This window comes from Epinephelus moara, chromosome 19, assembly GCF_006386435.1.
Source record: "Epinephelus moara isolate mb chromosome 19, YSFRI_EMoa_1.0, whole genome shotgun sequence".
In the NCBI taxonomy this organism is placed as follows: Eukaryota; Metazoa; Chordata; class Actinopteri; order Perciformes; family Serranidae; genus Epinephelus; species Epinephelus moara.
Genome location: NC_065524.1, coordinates 7,155,402 through 7,172,597, shown reverse-complemented (window position 1 = coordinate 7,172,597; position 17,196 = coordinate 7,155,402). Strand labels below are relative to the sequence as shown.

General features: G+C 41.2%; 2 protein-coding genes and 1 non-coding gene across 3 annotated transcripts in view; all 3 read left to right on the top strand.

Annotated features, from left to right (window-relative positions):
* The first annotated feature begins 243 nt into the window (after nucleotides 1-243).
* Nucleotides 244-1,239, top strand: hcar1-3 (hydroxycarboxylic acid receptor 1-3). The gene has a single exon (XM_050071802.1). It carries the CDS (start codon nucleotides 244-246, stop codon nucleotides 1,237-1,239), a length of 996 nt encoding a protein of 331 aa, XP_049927759.1.
* A 2,957-nt stretch (nucleotides 1,240-4,196) lies between these two features.
* trnai-uau (transfer RNA isoleucine (anticodon UAU)) lies at nucleotides 4,197-4,290 on the top strand. Its single transcript has 2 exons — nucleotides 4,197-4,234; nucleotides 4,255-4,290. It is a non-coding gene; the product is annotated as a tRNA-Ile (tRNA).
* A 5,212-nt stretch (nucleotides 4,291-9,502) lies between these two features.
* The window catches only part of LOC126407118 (cadherin-1-like), an 18,592-nt gene continuing 10,898 nt past the window's right edge, over nucleotides 9,503-17,196 (top strand). The window contains exons 1-2 of the mRNA XM_050071800.1: nucleotides 9,503-9,521; nucleotides 14,302-14,402. Of these exons, the coding sequence (XP_049927757.1) occupies nucleotides 9,503-9,521; nucleotides 14,302-14,402 (120 nt within the window). The remainder of the gene's footprint in view (nucleotides 9,522-14,301; nucleotides 14,403-17,196) is intronic.

The following is a 17,196-nucleotide window of genomic DNA, read 5'->3' as shown; positions in this document are numbered from 1 at the left end:
TACACATGAGATTCAGTCTAAGCCACAGTAGGTCAAGGAGAGGCCATTGATAATATATGCTGGAACACTCAGTTGCATGTTTTCCCACAATGTCAAAACTTCTGCTTTAACTAATTGATCCATGTAATATTATGGTCTAAAACACTTTTTCTCTCTGTTTCTCTCCTCCTTGGAAATTTCCAGAAGATCTGCTGAACATAAGGACCAGTGGAAAAGAGAGATAATACTTCATTCATACTCAGAATGAATTTGGTGAATGGTACCACCCAGGAGATAAATGAAACTAACCCTTTCCTGCATTGCCAATCCACCCAAAACCCTGCACCTGTGTTCTTGGGTATTGTCATGATCACTGACATGATTGTGGGCCTGCCAGCAAGCATAGTCGCTTTGTGGATCTTCTGTTTCCGTATGAAATGTTGGAAACCCCACACTCTGTTCCTCTTTAACCTGCTTCTAGCTGACTTCCTGCTCCTCATCAGCTTGCCCTTCCGCATCCACAGTGACCTCCTAAATACCTATTGGGTGTTTGGACAAATCTGGTGCCGCATCAACCTCTTTATGCTGGCTGTCAATCGCTCTGCCAGTATTGCATTCATGACAGTTGTGGTGCTGGATCGCTACTTTAAAGTGGTCCATCCGCATCACTGCATCAGCCACATGTCTTTAGCTCAGGCAGGTTGGTTCGCAGGCCTGATATGGACTGTTGTGATCGCCCTTCGGATTCCACTGGTGACAACCAACCTCCTCTACCAGAATGGCAACATCTCTCTGTGTCGCAGCTTTAACTCCTACAATGCAGAACCCTGGCCAATAAAGGTACACTACGTGGCTTTCATTGCAGAGTTCTTCTTGCCCTGGTTTTTGTTGCTGTTCTGCTCAGCCCGGATTGCCTGCTCTCTGCACCAACGGCGGATGGTCAGGCAGAAGAGGGTGCGAAGGGCCATCCGAGCAGTAGGGGTGATCAGTTTGGTGTTCACCATCTGCTTCATGCCAAGTATCCTCACAGGCTTGGGTGGGATGTACATCCGCTATTTCTACCCCAAGGACTGCCCATCCTACAATCTGATTTCCCAACTTTTTGTGATCTGCATAGGCTTCACCTACCTCAACAGCGCTTTGGATCCGGTCATTTACTCTTTTTCTAGCTCTATGTTTCGTGATGCCCTCAAGAGCTCCATCAGCTGCCTGGGCTTTGTGAAGAAGAATACCAGGCCAGCAAACAATGGAGGAAAATAATACAATATTATTTTTAATGGACAGACCGGTCCAGAACAAGGTTGCAGGTTCAACCCTCAGACTTTTTTATTCTATCATTGATTAAACTGACCCTTAAAATCAAGAAGGCCTTATGACCCCCTGTGAAGCTTTGGCGAGGTCGGGACCCCCAGGTTTATAACAAGTGCTGGAGGTAACCCTGAAACAAAATGGTGCCACTGTTAAATTATTTAAATTACTATATGTTAGTCTGGTTAATGCCAATAGATCGATGACAGGAATGCTGCATGGGAATGCCCTGCACAATTCTGTGTCTGCAAGTATCGGCCATCACTGTGTTTTTGGAGGAAGCTTCGTTATAACATCCGTAACATCAGATACACAGACCAGTGGAGTTCCTGCAAATGTTCCTTGTTTATGTTCAAACTGTGTGATGTGGACATGAATGTCAATAAAAGCAGTAACATGTAAGTGTGTGTGTTGTACTTTTATATATAATAATAACCATCATAATACATTTTATTAATAGGAGCCTTTCAAAGCACTCAGGGACACATCACAAGACAGTTTAAAACAAGCAGAAATGTAGATCATAGATTATAAATTCAGACAATTCAGTAATATATGGTAAAAAGTTAGTACAATTGCTAGACAAAATCAAAGTGTAGTTATAAAACTAGGTATAAAATCATCATCATTATACTGCTTATATTTTCTACTTATATTATCTCTTACATGCCTTATTGTATTTATAAATTTGTGTTAAGATTTAATAGTATGATCATCTAAAGATGACACATTTGCAATTTCATTATGCTCGAATCTTAATTTGTTGGCATTCATTGCATCAATTTTTTTCTATACATGATGTCTCAAAGATCTTAAACATTTTCTATATACACAAAAGACCATTTCCCACAAATACTGTTCACAAATCTGTCTAAATCTGTGTTAGTGAGCACTTCTCCTTTGCCGAGATAATCCATCCCACCTCACAGGTGTGGCATATCAAGATGCTGATTAGACAGCATGATTATTGCACAGGTGTGCCTTAGGCTGGCCACAATAAAAGGCCACTCTAAAATGTTCAGTTTTATCACACAGCACAGTGCCACACATGTCGCAATTTTTTAGGGAGCGTGCAATTGGCATGCTGACTGCAGGAATGTCCACCAGAGCTGTTGCCCGAGAATTGAATGTTCATTTCTCTACCATAAGCCGTCTCCAAAGGCGTTTCAGACAATTTGGCAGTACATCCAACCGGCCTCACAACCGCAGACCATGTGTAACCACACCAGCCCAGGACCTCCACATCCAGCATGTTCACCTCCAAGATCGTCTGAGACCAGCCACCCGGACAGCTGCTGCAACAATCGTTTTGCATAACCAAAGAATTTCTGCACAAACTGTCAGAAACCGTCTCAGGGAAGCTCATCTGCATGCTCGTCGTCCTCATCGGGGTCTCAACCTGACTGCAGTTCGTCGTCATAACCGACTTGAGTGGGCAAATGCTCACATTTGATGGCGTCTGGCACGTTGGAGAGGTGCTCTCTTCACGGATGAAACCCCGTTTTCACTGTTCAGGGCAGATGGCAGACAGCGTGTGTGGCGTCGTGTGGATGAGCGATTTGCTGATGTCAATGTTGTGGATCGAGTGGCCCATGGTGGCGGTGGGGTTATGATATGGGCAGGCGTATGTTATGGACAACGAACACAGGTGCATTTTATTGATGGCATTTTGAATGCACAGTGATACCGTGACGAGATCCTGAGGCCCATTGTTGTGCCATTCATCCACGACCATCACCTCATGTTGCAGCATGATAATGCACGGCCCCTTGTTGCAACGATCTGTACACAATTCCTGGAAGCTAAAAACATCCCAGTTCTTGCATGGCCAGCATACTCACCGGACATGTCACCCATTGAGNTTTGTGTATATAGAAAATGTTTTAGATCTTTGAGTTCAGCTCATGAAAAATGGGAGCAAAAACGAAAGTGTTGCGGTTATATTTTTGTTCAGTGTATATTTGGCTTCCTCAAATGTGTCCTTTCTTGTACATTCAGTTTCATTTTGATTAGGAAAGGTGTGTGGACATATGTAGTTGATGTTAACCATTCAGAACAGAGAAAAATGTAGTGTAGTAAAATGAGCGAATCACAGAAAAGAACTTGGACATGGAATGGCCGAATAACACCTCATTACTACTGGTGCAGGTAATAAACTCATGGCTGCTCTTTCTTAATAACTGATTATTTTTGAGCGACAGTACACTTATAACTTAAGCAAAACATCTGCACAAGACTGTGTCCTGTGTAGGAGGGTCTGCTGTTACCATACTTTTACACTTGATTGATGTCTGATTACAAAACACTAACTGATAGATAGATAGATGGATAGATAGATAGATAGATAGATAGATAGATAGATGGATATTTCATCATTGAGCTGTATTAAGACAGCGGAGTTGGATGTGACATGAGTCTTTGAGATTTTACTTTTTGTGCGAGTGTAAAACATGTTTTACTTTGAAAATATTACGGACAGTCTGTGTTTCCGGGTGTCTCTTAGTAGCAGCGAGCATGACATCATAGACTCAGCCTTCTCATCCAAGCCCAGCTGCACGAGCAGCAGAAAGTAACGCGGAAGAACATGAAAAACTACTGATTAACGTTATTTTACCACAAGTTCAAATGTGCTATTACTATTATAACACTGTTCGCATTAATATTGGCTTGTTTTCTGCTCGCTAACGCTGCTGACGAGTTATGAAAGCGCTTTGTGTAATAAATAATAAGTAGTTTCACTGTTATTCAGTCCGTCATTGTCCTTCCGTATGTTGACATCAACGTAAACAGAAACGTTTGTGTGGAGCTAGTGCGGCTGCATTAAATGAAAAGAGACAAAACAAAAAATACATACCCAATTGTCTCGTTATTCCATGTTTAAAAACCCAACTGCGGAGTGGACACAGTGAGCTCCAGTGGCGCAATCGGTTAGCGCGCGGTACTTATATGACAGTACACTGTAGAGCAATGCCGAGGTTGTGAGTTCGAGCCTCACCTGGAGCAGTCTTTTGATATACTATGTATGAATGTTTTAGGTGAATATAGCCTACTGCATATTGTATTACAAATACTAGAAATCCAACTCTCAAATTCTCAAAATTTGGTGTCTCATTGTGACTAAATGATACTTTAACAATATGTACAGGTATATAGTTTGAAATATGAGCTACAAAGACATTCTTACAAATACATGACAAAGCAATAGAAACTGAAATTAAAGAAAGACACTTTAAACATATTGGGAGGGTATGGAGTATTTTATTCATCATTATTAAAATCCACATTTGTTTAACCAAAGAGGATGTTTTACACATAGCCTAATTTCTATTCATAGTTTTTAACAAACCTGAAAACAAAAACATACAGTAGTAACATGTCATGTCAGATATGACTCCTAAAAATTAAGATGTATTTCAGCTTTACCGAAAACAGGGGGCAGTATCTCTCCATCACTGTAAACACCCAGTCTTAGGAAGTGTGGTGAAAAAACATGTCACTCGCCCTTACAGTAGGTGATATGCTGACTTAGGATTTGCATCATATAATAATAATAATAATAATGATAATGATTAACAAATGGTTTAAAACATATAATACATTTGTAGATATTAAATCATACATTTTGCATGATGCAATTTCAGATCCATTCTCAAATAATTTAAGATGGATATCATGTCTCACAGGCTATCATGCCCCAAAATCTTATTTTTTTAAGTCATAGATATTAAAGTCATGATTTATTGATTTTTTTTTTTGTAAATTTGACATAGACAGAGTCCAGACATTGCATGCCTGCTTCTTTTTCTGGCTTCAAACAGTTTCCAGGAGTCTAAATTTATTCAGTTGAAAATACAGCAATGGTAAAATTAATTCTTTAAAAACTATGATATGGTTTAAACCATCTGGGAATACTGCAAAATAATTCTCATGATGATAAGATAAGGAGTCAGTCTGAAAGAAAAGTGTTAATTATGTTCAACAAACTATTGACTTGACATGACACTCTGCTGTGTTACCACTAGGTGACGTTGTTGTCCACTTTTTGGACGTGCTGTCCTTTTTTTTTTTTTTTTTTTTTTTTCTTCCCTGACACAGATGTGACTGCTTGAATGTGACTGGCTGTGTCTGCTGTTTGAATGAAAACAGTTGGTTTGCTCTTCCCTCTTCTGCATTCTGTGTATTCTGTGTGTGCTCTCGTCTCTTACACATTCGACATTCGGTTACATTTTATACAAGCCAACTTTATTATCTGGCGGGAACTGCTGCGAGACTTGCACATATGGATGTCTGAATGATTTCCTTTTTAATTCATGTCGATGAAAATGTGCTTTTTGCACTGTGACCTCTGGTTGCTCCTGCATATTTAAACGTTAAACATGCAGAACTCATTTTTCATATATTGCCATGCTACCCATTAAAATACTTGAGAACAGTGTAGGCGGAGGAGAGTTGTGGGGATATGAATGGTATTATGTATGCATGAATGGAAAGACAGATGGATATGATGCGATGCAAACCTCAATTCAACACACACATACGTGCACACAAACACACACTGGTTTCAACAGTCTTAACCCCAAGGAGGATGAGTAAGGTGCATGTCATTGCCTATCACAAGCTTAAGAACAGGACTAATGTAGAAAACATGGTCTGCTTGGAGACTTCGACTTGCTCCATAATGATCACTTGAGGCCAGCTGCAATGTGCATGAGATCATTTCGCAAAAAAATGTGTGTGTTTGTGTGAGTGTGCAGTACTCCATTACTCAATCAAGTAAGCAGTATTTATAGTTTACTTCCAGTAAGTGTGGGATGGGAAAAGCTCACTGTCAAGTCATTATGTGTCTAATCTGATCTAAAAGTCAAAGAGTAAAGTGTGAACTGTTATCATTTTAAGATAACAGCTATAAGCATATTTCTGGCTTTCTGACGAATTACTCTGCATTAATTTATGCTGGAAATTTCTTCTTTTTTTTTTAAGATTGTTTTTTTTTTGGGCTTTGCCTTTAATGGATAGGACAGTGTATGAAATGGGGAGACAGAGAGAGAGCAGGGACTGACACGCAGCAAAGGGTTGCAGGCCGGACTCAAGCCCGCGACCACTGCAGCAAGGCAATGCCTCTGTACATGTGGCCCCGTTACTATCCACTATCCTACAGACGCCCATGTTGGAAATTTCTTAAAAAGGTAGTGTATATAAATGACAGCTATTTAGCCTAAGTCTGTTTGTACTGGGGGTACGTGATTTGTATATGTATATACTACAGACAGATTTTCCTCATGTACCTTTATTTCTATAGGTGTGGCCTGAGTTTATGTGTATGCTTAATTCTGAAAAGTATTTTGCTGCTGCATGTGATTGCCAGTGATTTGCAGCAGTTGTGGCATATCAAGTGTGTTTGTTAGATGCATTTAATATCACAGCTATTTAGCTGGAAACCATTATAGAATACTTAACTTATGAGGGATACATGATTTGTATACTGGTATTCTCCCTTTTGTATATACCAATATTTCGTCATGTTATTTACATGTGGCCTTCATATGATATTGGCGTGTCATTTATTTTTTCTTAACTTTCTAATTATGGTATATCACAAGACCTTAGGGGCATTATGGGTTTTTAAGATCAGAATTTAGGACCGCTGGCTTGAAATGTTACACAGCAGTAAAACCGTTCTGAGGGCTCATCCATACTCCCATTATTGAAAATGAATACAACTGTTTCAAACATAGTACAAATCACTGCCCTCATGCTTCCATGCGTCCTTTATGTTGGCGTAAATACAGGCAATAGATAGCGCTCAAGGGTGGAGTCAAAAGTTTCACGCAACACCAAATGAGGTGACGGTGGCGGAGGTCGTAATAATTTAACTCTAAATAGTGGCAGTGTTGTAGACGGCAGTGGTCTATGTGGCCATTGCGTCCTTCTTGTGGATGGAGAATTCCCTGCACTGTATTACCGATTCGTACTGTTCCATCATTTTTTAAATGCTTGAACAATGCTACACTGCCACCACAGTCTCTGGTGGTACTGCTCCATGTCATCTGTATCTGTGAGCTTTAATAAAATGTGAACAAATATGGACAAAATGAACCCATGGTACAGACAGAAGGCGTAGAGAATATATCTGAGGTTGAGCATAAAAGAGCCCTATCAGGAGCTACTTAGTGTGCAGATGTATTTGTTTCTACTTTGCTAAATGCTGAGGAGGGCATGACCCCTTCCTCACCCCAAAATCTACACCCGTGTATCGCTAGATTAGACTACAAATGAGGAAAAAGAGAGTGCTAATGCTAATTTGTAAGTCATTTAAAAACAACCTGTTACTCAGCATAGTGTGTACAAAAGCGTACTGTGACATAGAACATGCAAACATTTAAGCATACACCGAGCCTTCTCTCTCTCAACATAGTGTATGCTAAAGTGTTAGCATGAAGTCTGTTGTCTGTCAGTGTGTTTTCAAAAATGGTAGCATAGAGTTTACTGTCTCTCTGAGCACATGCTAAAGTGTTAGCGTCAATCTACTGGTATACGTAACTTTTGTTTCCATCATGTCAGAACAGCCTGTGCAGAATTATTAGATCAGGGGTCAGGATTGGTTATACAGTACAGTTTATATCAACCAACACATTCCAGTCGGGACACATTTTGTCTCTCTGTGAAGTATGTGGGTCATCATGTCTTTAGCTGTACAATAGCTTTGGCTTGTTTGAATATACAGCCTGCTGACCCATTTCATCCTGATGGAGAGGGGTAATTGGGCTTTATGTGCGTGAGTATGAGTAATAGTGCAATTAAAAGAGTGAGATTGGGATGGGACGATGGGAAGGGAAGAGTGGGAGAGTGTGTGTGACGATAAGAAAGAATTGCACACTCTACATGTGTGACGAAAGAGAGACCTGAGAATAAACCTGACCTGAAGGCATCGTAACTGCAAGTCTGTAGGTGTTGTGGCAAGGCCTGTTCTCATATCTCTGCCCTGATCTGGCCTGCAGCATTAATCACCTCCGCTCATTATCCAGCTGTGTCTGTGCACACTTCACACACTTGGGTACACACACACCACTGCAAATCTTTCGTGATTAAAACATCACATTAACCACCAATGCTTTTATTTGATAAATGATAAATGCACTTGTCAGGAATGGTTATAGGAGGTGGTTATAATAAAACTTTTATTTATCTGTTAAGAGTACCGACTTTAGGTTAATTGCTTCCCACTTTGTGTCAGATGGATTATGGGAGGAGATACATGCTGTGAGGTTTCTCAAAATTTAGCAAAAACACAGATATTGCTGACAAGCTGTAACGCAGCATTTCAGTGTTTTGAAAGACCTCCTGCAACAGTACATTAAGATCTTTACATCCAAGTCCGCCCCCGACCTGTTACTAACCACACAGCTATGTGTCACAAGCTATAATTCACATCTGCCTTTGGTTTGTGTTCACTCACTATCTAGCTGTCTGACAGCTCCCAGGCCCAGCTGTTATGTATTGTGGCCCGTAGGCTCTGCTCATTACGTGTGAAGGTATAATTATTATCATTATTGTTTTTTTTCCTTCTTCCACCGTTCGCTCAAGCCCCGAGCGACTTCATTGATGAAGCGCCTGTCGGGTAGCCAAAAGGAAGTGATGTCATTTTGCTTGGACGCACACCAGCAAACTTTGAGGTCAAAGGTGTGTCTTGTCAGAAGGGGAAATGAGTGTGTGTGTGTGTGTGTGTGTGTGTGTGTGTGTTGAATATAAACTACAGCCAGGGAGAGTGAATGAGTTTTGGGAAACACTTTTGATAATGTTTTGTTCCTGGGAAGCCAATTATAGGACTGTTCTTCATGGGAAGTGTGTAAATTTTGGAGGTCATCTGGTGAAGTATTCCCAGATGTGCCATTTAAATTTTCTTAACGTCCACTTTCTAACCTGGGACCTGGCCTTGCAGCCAAAAAATGTTTCAAGAAAAGTAGCACTATAGCAAAAGCAGCACAGGGGATGAAAAGTGTACATTTCCTAGGATAGGAACATCACCCAACCTACTCTCCCTTTTATTGGCAAGTACTCATTGCCTTTGCTTTTTTAAGATGGCAGCATTTATAGTTTTATTTATAGTAACTGAAATCCAATTAGGGCAGTTGTTTCCATTCACATAACCTAGTATTCTCATAGAACGGTTTGTATGCTATCGTACGAACAATGCATTCGCAACAGTTCCCCACGAATGACGAACATCCTTACAGGTACGTAATAAACGTAAAGTTCTCGAGGTTAGGTTCGGGCAAGTAAAGTTACTGTGGTTAGCTTTTGTGGAAAGTCCTGAGGAAAGGTCCAGGTTTTTGTGACCCATCCACCACCCCAATCTGCCTTCTTACAAGACTGCTTGGGACTGCTCCCTTGTTTACTCCCATGAACGCATTGGTCACGTGATTGCAGCCTTTCAAAATATGGGATATGTAGGAATTTGGGTGCGTAACTTTTTGTAGGAAAACATACAAACAGTTTGTGAGAACAGTCTGAACCTAAACACGAAAGTTTGCTGTACTAACGTAGGTTACATTCATCCCATGTTTCCCTATGGTTAGACAGAGGCATCTAAATTGAAATACAATGAAAAGCAATACTGTATGTTAGCATTGATGCACATTCTTCCCATAAAAGAAGCCAACAGGGAAATGGTTCTTTAAAGGACTTGGTGGCGAGGGCTAGCACTATCTTGACATTAACGTAAGCTAGGTAACGCAACCTTAACAGAGGGTTGACGACACAGCTAACAACAAGCTAATGCTTATGGTGACATAAGCACAATACTCATGAATCACAATAAGTGTCCGGCTGATCTGCTCCCACAAAAAGGTTTTTATGTCTTTGTTGTGATAGTTTCTGACTGACAGATCACACAGCTTGGGGTAGACAGTAGCTAAAGGAGTGGCAGTGATGACAACAGTGCCTCTCTGAAAAGGTCAGAGATTTTTAACTAGAAACACTGGGTGCAGTGAGCTTGGAAACAACTGAAAAAAGACACTAGCGCTCAGAAAAATCAAAGTTCTCAACTTTGAACCTTCTTTCAGTTCATGAATGTTGGGAGTAAAAACTGCACTCTTATTGGTAACTCCAGTCTGAGAAATACATTCATGATTTTACGGCTTATCAAACGTCAAAACACTGCATAGTGGTTTATGGGAGGGGATTTTCTCAACTCTGGAAAGTTATCACAGTGACACAGATTTTATACTCCATTGGGATGATTGCGAGGTAAACAGTTCAGTGCTTTGCTGTTCACAACAAGTAATCTCTGTGGAATGTACGTTTGTGCAAATCAGATTGGCCGCTGCAGTGATGCCAGAAGATGTTTCTTTGCACTGCAGCAAAAGTTCAGCCAGGTTCAACAGTTTTGTTGGAGCCCTCACTGCTGGGATTCTCACTGCCAACACAGTTATCTTATTGACATCAATGAGAAGACTGTGTCTTGTGGCACAGTGCTATTCTCAGCCTAAAAATGGCCTTACTACCTCAGCCCAACAACTACTGCCAGAGTTACACTGAGCAAGACTTTTGCCTATGTCTTGAGAAGAGAAGTTCCAGGTCTGTATGTGCTTGCATGTATTATCATAAAGAAGGATATTATAAAATCTGACAATACATGATGAAATGCTATATAAGTTCAGGGGGTAAATAAAGGCCGACAGTCTTTTCCACACCAGTTTGCTTTGTCAAGTTCTACAGACACTAAAAATAAATGAAAGGTTGCTGGTGACTGTAATGTGTGCTGTGTGCTCTCTCTCAGGAGTAATGAAAAGTGAATACAGCAGCAGGTGGCAGCTCAAAAACTTGTACACTTTCCCAAGTTTTACATGGACTGAACACTGTTCTTAGCCTGACGGGCCAGATGCACTTAAGAAGTGGAGTGTCTACAAGTGTGTGTGTGTGTGTGTGTGTGTGTGTGTGTGTGTGTGTGCGCGTGTGTGTCGAGGACAAGGGTGTGTAAGGCCAGTTGGCTGTCTTCCCTGCTGTACCTCCTTAACCTAATTAAACATCCCTCCAACAGCCTGGATCCTTTGCCAACTCCAATCACACACACATACGTACACACACACACACACACACACACACTGGCTTCCTGGAAATTACAGTGGATTTGCAGCACTTCGCTCTTCATTTACAGACTCTTGGGTCAGATACATGTATGAATCAGTGCTTGTGTAAAGGTGCATATGAATGTATTCATTCCCTTGTTGTATATCCAGGAAACTTGTACTTAAAACCTAACAACAAACTATTGGAGTGTCCCATAACTTCCAGGAAACTTGGACTTGAAACTGTTTAACTTCTGCGGCCTCCTATATCTTCCCAAGCAAGGTTTATGGCTTTCATTTTTTGTAGGAAAAAAAGCAGCACTGAGAGTATTATCATCCCAGCCAGAGATTTAGTTTTCATCCCAGCCTCCGCCCCTCTCCCCTGGCCCGGGATTCTGGCCTGGCGGGGCCTGGTGAACAACCACATCCTCTACAACACGTCTGCCCATCCAGATAGATGTCACAAATAATGGGGGGAGCGCTGGGAGTGTTTGATTTATGTGTGCGCAGAGCCCTCTGGAAGAGGAAGAGTGTGTGACCTGACGGAGGGCCAGGATCCCTAAAAGGGTCCTTCCTGAGACTCTGAGCCAAGCAGCATTCTTGGCTGGACTGACCTGAACTCATCACAGAAAGAGAGAGAGGAGAGTTTCTATGTGTCGTTCACACCAGTGTGTATTTGTCTAGCTATCACAGTTGCCCCTCTGACTGCTGCACGGTCTTTTCCCATGAACAGTTTGCATGTGCAGATAAACACAAGTTTAACATCTCTAAATTTGACCATCCTTTAAAACATCTGCTTCTGCTACAACAGACACTGACATAAACACACACACATGCGCTTCCCTCTGGTCACAATGACTTGTGTATTTGCTGCTTTGTTGCCACGACAAACACCATAATCTTCATTTTGGCATGAGCCAGGTGTGTTTCATCAACGCTCCAAATACTTAATATGGACTCAATGATTTATAATGCGTCCATTGTGTCTGTTTTGCTCGCTGCGTAACGATCACAGCATGAGTCAGATATGGATGGTATAATTAACAGAACGATGACCTTTGATAGAAGAAGTGGACTGTCTGATCCTGCGCCAGCGTGATTGTGTACTCTACCTGCTGGGCCAGCTTAACGTCACCGTGGCCGGAAAAGGAGGGGAGGATGCCTGATTAGTGTGTTTGTGTATTTAGTTTGTGTGTGAGAGAATGTGTGCATGTGTATTTGCTTGTGTACGTGTGTTTGTCTAGGCAGAGATGCTCGGCGTGTCTGAGCATATTTAAACACGTTTTTATGAATGAATGCTGTTTTCTCTGATGTTTATATGTATTTTTTGTATGTTTGTGTATTTAAAAATCACAGCATAACTTTCTTTATAATGAAGCTTCTCAGTTTGTAAGTGTGAAATGTTTGAGCCAGGATTATCTGAGGGGGTCAAACGGGCCTATTAGTGCTTCTCTAGGGGGTCAGTGTGCCATCCAATTGGGAAACAAATAAACTATTCTGTGAAAACTACATCTAAATTACTGTCTATAACCAATATTAGGCATTTAATCAGTGTTTTTGGTTGAAGCCAACTGACTGTAATAAGTAGACAACAGTATGTATCCTGCCTTTCATTTTACAGGAGACAGTTGGGTGCAGGAGGGTTATTTTAAGTTTTAAAGGGACACTTCACCCCAAAATCAAAAATACATGTTTTTCCTCTTACCTGTAGTGCTATTCATCAGTCTAGATTGTTTTGGTGTCAGCTGCTGAGTGTTGGAGATATTGGCCATAGAGATGTCTGCCTTACCTCTAATATAATGGAACTAGATAGCACTTGGCTTGTGTTGCTGAAAGTGCCAAAAAAATGCATTTGAAACAACAATGTCTCATGTCAGACATCATGACCCAGTTACTCAAGATAATCCACATGCTTGTTGTGAGCATATGTGGTATGTAGGAACTATTTTCTTTCTACTGAGCTCAACTGTACCACTGTGCAGAAGGAAGGCGTGCATCTCCTGCTAGCTCACTTAGCACCGCCAAGTTAGCTTATGTCACAGCTCAGCCGAGGACAACACCATTATTATTTACTACTTGGGCTGTCACAAGCATGAGCCTCTTGTCCATGAGTAGATGCACGCTTCCTTATGTAGAATGACACGGTTGGTGGGTATAGTTCCATAGAGAAAAAGTAGTTCCTTCATGAAACTGCTCACAACAAGGTCTGTGGATTATCTTGAGTAACCAGGTCATGATTTCTGGAAAAAGACATTGCTGTTGAATTTTTCAAACTAATTTTTTAACATATTCTCATACAATGGTTTGTATAATATCTAACGAATTAGTGCCCCATGAAGTAGCGCCCCTATCCATTAGGTTAGGTTAAAAGAAAAGAATCATGGTTGGGCGACGTCACGTTACGTACTTAATGTAAAGTTATGTACTTAAGAAACATAAAGTTATGTAGGTTAGGTTTAGTGAAAGAAACATGGTTGGTCATTGTCATGTTAAATACTTAACTTAATAATGCATGAGAACAACCTGATATTTTTGGCCCTTTGAACATCACAAGCTAAGTGCCATCTGGCTCCATTTTATCCAAGAGAAGCCAGACATCTCTGTGGCAGATATCTGCCAACACTCACATCAAAACAATCTAGATTGATAAATAGCACTACAGGTAAGAGGAAAAATATGTATTTTTGATTTGGAGTGAACTGTCCCTTTAAGGAGGTCATTGCTGTAATGGTGCCCTTTGGCTCAAACCCTGTGTGTGTAACTGAAAGCACGCTAAATACAAAAATACAGGCCCATATTCCTCCTCCCTCTCTCTATATTATGTGTTCTGCACATGCCTGTATCAGCGTCTCATGTAGGCAGACAGGGCACAGCCAAGTGTGTGTGTGTGTGTGTGTGTGCGTGTGTGCATTAGTCCCGGGTGTTGTGTGGATCTGTCGGCGCCCAGCCTATCGCTCCCCGTGGGCACATGAAGGGCGGTATGGTGGCTGGGGGCTGGGAGCTGCTGACATGACCGCCCAGTTCAAAGAGATGGAGCAGGAGATGCAGGCAGAGAGTGAACAGAGCTGCCTTTATACTCACCTTGGCTGAGCCTGGGAAAACTCTGCAGCCCCCCCGTGTTTGCCTGTGGTTACAGGCAGGGAGGCAAGTGGACTTACAGGTGCTATATAGTGCTGCCCAGGCTGCGTGATACGCCAGAGTCTGTGATCTGTCGAAAAAAGCTCAACAATATCCCATGTATTTCAATGAGAGCTGAGGGCTGATGGATAGCACAGTGTAGTGTAGCATGTGGAAATATCACAAGCAGGTCTGTCTAGAAAGTAGAATAAGTGATCTTTCCATCTATCAGAGTCAGTACTGACGCCACCTTGCCACCTGACCTCTGACCTCCATCCATGGCAATATTTTTGGTGCTAGTTTACAGATTTTAATTTTGCACTTACTGTAATTGCAACTTAAAAATTACTGTCATTTACTTTATTAACCAGTAAAATAGTTTTACAACAGCCTCAACAGATTGCCTTTGCCTTTGACAAATATGTATGTCCATTAATGCTGCTTAAAGCTGTAGTTGATAACTTTTATAAAAAAAAACAACATCTTGTTTTATTTAATGAAACTGTCACTATACCCACAAGTTAGATAATCTGTTAAAAAAAAAGCCTACTCTATTCCCTCACAGCACCTCTAACGCCATTATCACATGTAAACAACCAATTAGAGCCGAGCAGTCTCTAATGCAGCTGACAATCATGTCAATTACTGAACTGTCGTAAGCTGCCATCAAACTGTCAAACACAGCAGCGGTGATCAAATATGAATTAAGATTCTGTTACTGCATTGTCTGTTTCTCCTCTTTAATGTTTTCATAAACATATTTTAGTGGACTATTTAACTATAAAATGAGAAAGTTTGTGACCCGGCCGCCATGTTGGAAACAGTTGAGCAAGAAACTCAGCACTGTATACCAGCCATTGAGTGTGTGTGCTGTTAATACAAGCTGTCCTTTCTAGTTGCTTATTCACAGAAAAAAACAAACAAACAAATGTGAAGCTGCGCATTGTCAAGGTAAATCTAAATCTTTATGACTGGACCATGAGGGAATTTATATGTGATATGTAAACTTTGCAGGCAAACATCTGCCTATCATGTCAGTGTGAGCTTTCTGCAGGTGCTCGGCCAGCTCCGTCCCACAGTTCAAAGACATGCAGGTTAAGTTAATTGGTGAATCTAACTTGTCTGTAGGTGTGACTGCAAGTGTGAATGGTTTTCTATCTCTATGTGTCAGCCTTGCCATAGTCTGGCAACCTTAGAGGATACGCGGTTATAGAAAATGAATGAATAGTGCAGTTTTGTATTTCTCTGTAATGTTGCACAGTGTTAACAATGTTACAATGTAACTTTCCCCTGGACAATGCTGTTTACAGCTCTGTAAACACTGTTGCCCTTGTTTAGTACTGTTTATGGAGTTAGCACTGTTAGCTGCTGGCTCTGCCGCCTCCATGTTGAGAATTGACCTATGGCTAAGTCCCGCCCTCAAACGTGATGAGCCAATCACAGTGCGTATAGCCATTCCCATACACTCTGACATTCTCTGCCTGGACGTCCATTGAAATGCATTACAGAAAGTCAGTTTTGTTCAGTTTTATGAGCTTTTTTGGAGATTTGAAGTTTAATAATGGTCAAACGGTGTGCATGGGGTACATCATGCAACTCCGACACAAAGTATCCTGAGAGGCTGGGTGACGGGGTGTATTTTTTACCCTTTAAACCACATCTCAACCGAGAAAAGTGTCTCCTTTGGATAAAGTTGTGTAGTAATGTTAGACCACAACATCAACTCAACATGGATAAGATTAACAATGATGTCTACATCTGTTCTAAGGTAAGTCAACATTGTGTTTGAGGCAACATATTGTCACTTTGCTGGAAAGAAACATAAAGTTATCTTTAACATCTCTAGCTAACATTCGCTAAAGTTAGCCTAACGTTAGCTCCTAGCTGCGTTGTTCATCATGTCACCTTGTTTGCTGGGTAGCTGCGTTGTTCATCATGTCACCTTGTTTGCTGGGAGTTCATAAGTCTATTTTATTCTAGTTTTTGTACTTTGGTGATCGTACATCATTGTTAGCTGTTGTCCAAAGGGCTCTAGTTAAGCTAACGTTAACATCTGGAGCTTAGCTTCATTAACTTCTCTGTAATCACAGAGATAACAAAGGTTGGCAAACTTTATGCTGAATGATTCAATGTAAATACTGTAGCACCAAACTAACAGAGAGACACTCTTGGTAAAGATGGTAAAAAGGCTGTTATCCTTTTCTCATATTCTGAGCCAAAAACCTTAAAGGCGCTGTATGTAAGAATGTGGCCAAAACGGTTACTGCACTCAAATTCAAAATACTGCCGCGTTTGGTTCTAATAACGGAGATAACGTTAAACCTATCAGTCTGAAAGAAGCCACGGAGCTTGTGGCTCGCTACGTGGTCGGAGAAATGCCGCTGTTGTCTACGGTGGAGTCTGAATAGGTGGAGTAGGACTCGCTGACAGACATATTTCAGACTCAGGACTTGCATTATGCCTGGTACACACTACACACTGGTACTCACCAATTATCCCCGGTTGTCTTTCACGGCGTGTGTGATGTTATCGGGTTATTCTTGTCCTATTTTTATTACTTTCACTATTATTTGAGTCACTGCCAGAACTGTGTCTGTTCATGTGCCAGCCAACATGTTGTTGTAGTCACCTAAAAGCGTCAGCAGATGGCAGGAGCTACATTTAAAGCGCCATATGTAAACTGTAAAGCTACTGTATCTTCCACAGGAAGTTCTGACAAATGTTT

Excerpts from the sequence above, each read along its gene's own strand:
- hcar1-3 (XM_050071802.1), top strand. The coding sequence starts at position 244 with ATGAATTTGGTGAATGGTACCACCCAGGAGATAAATGAAACTAACCCT.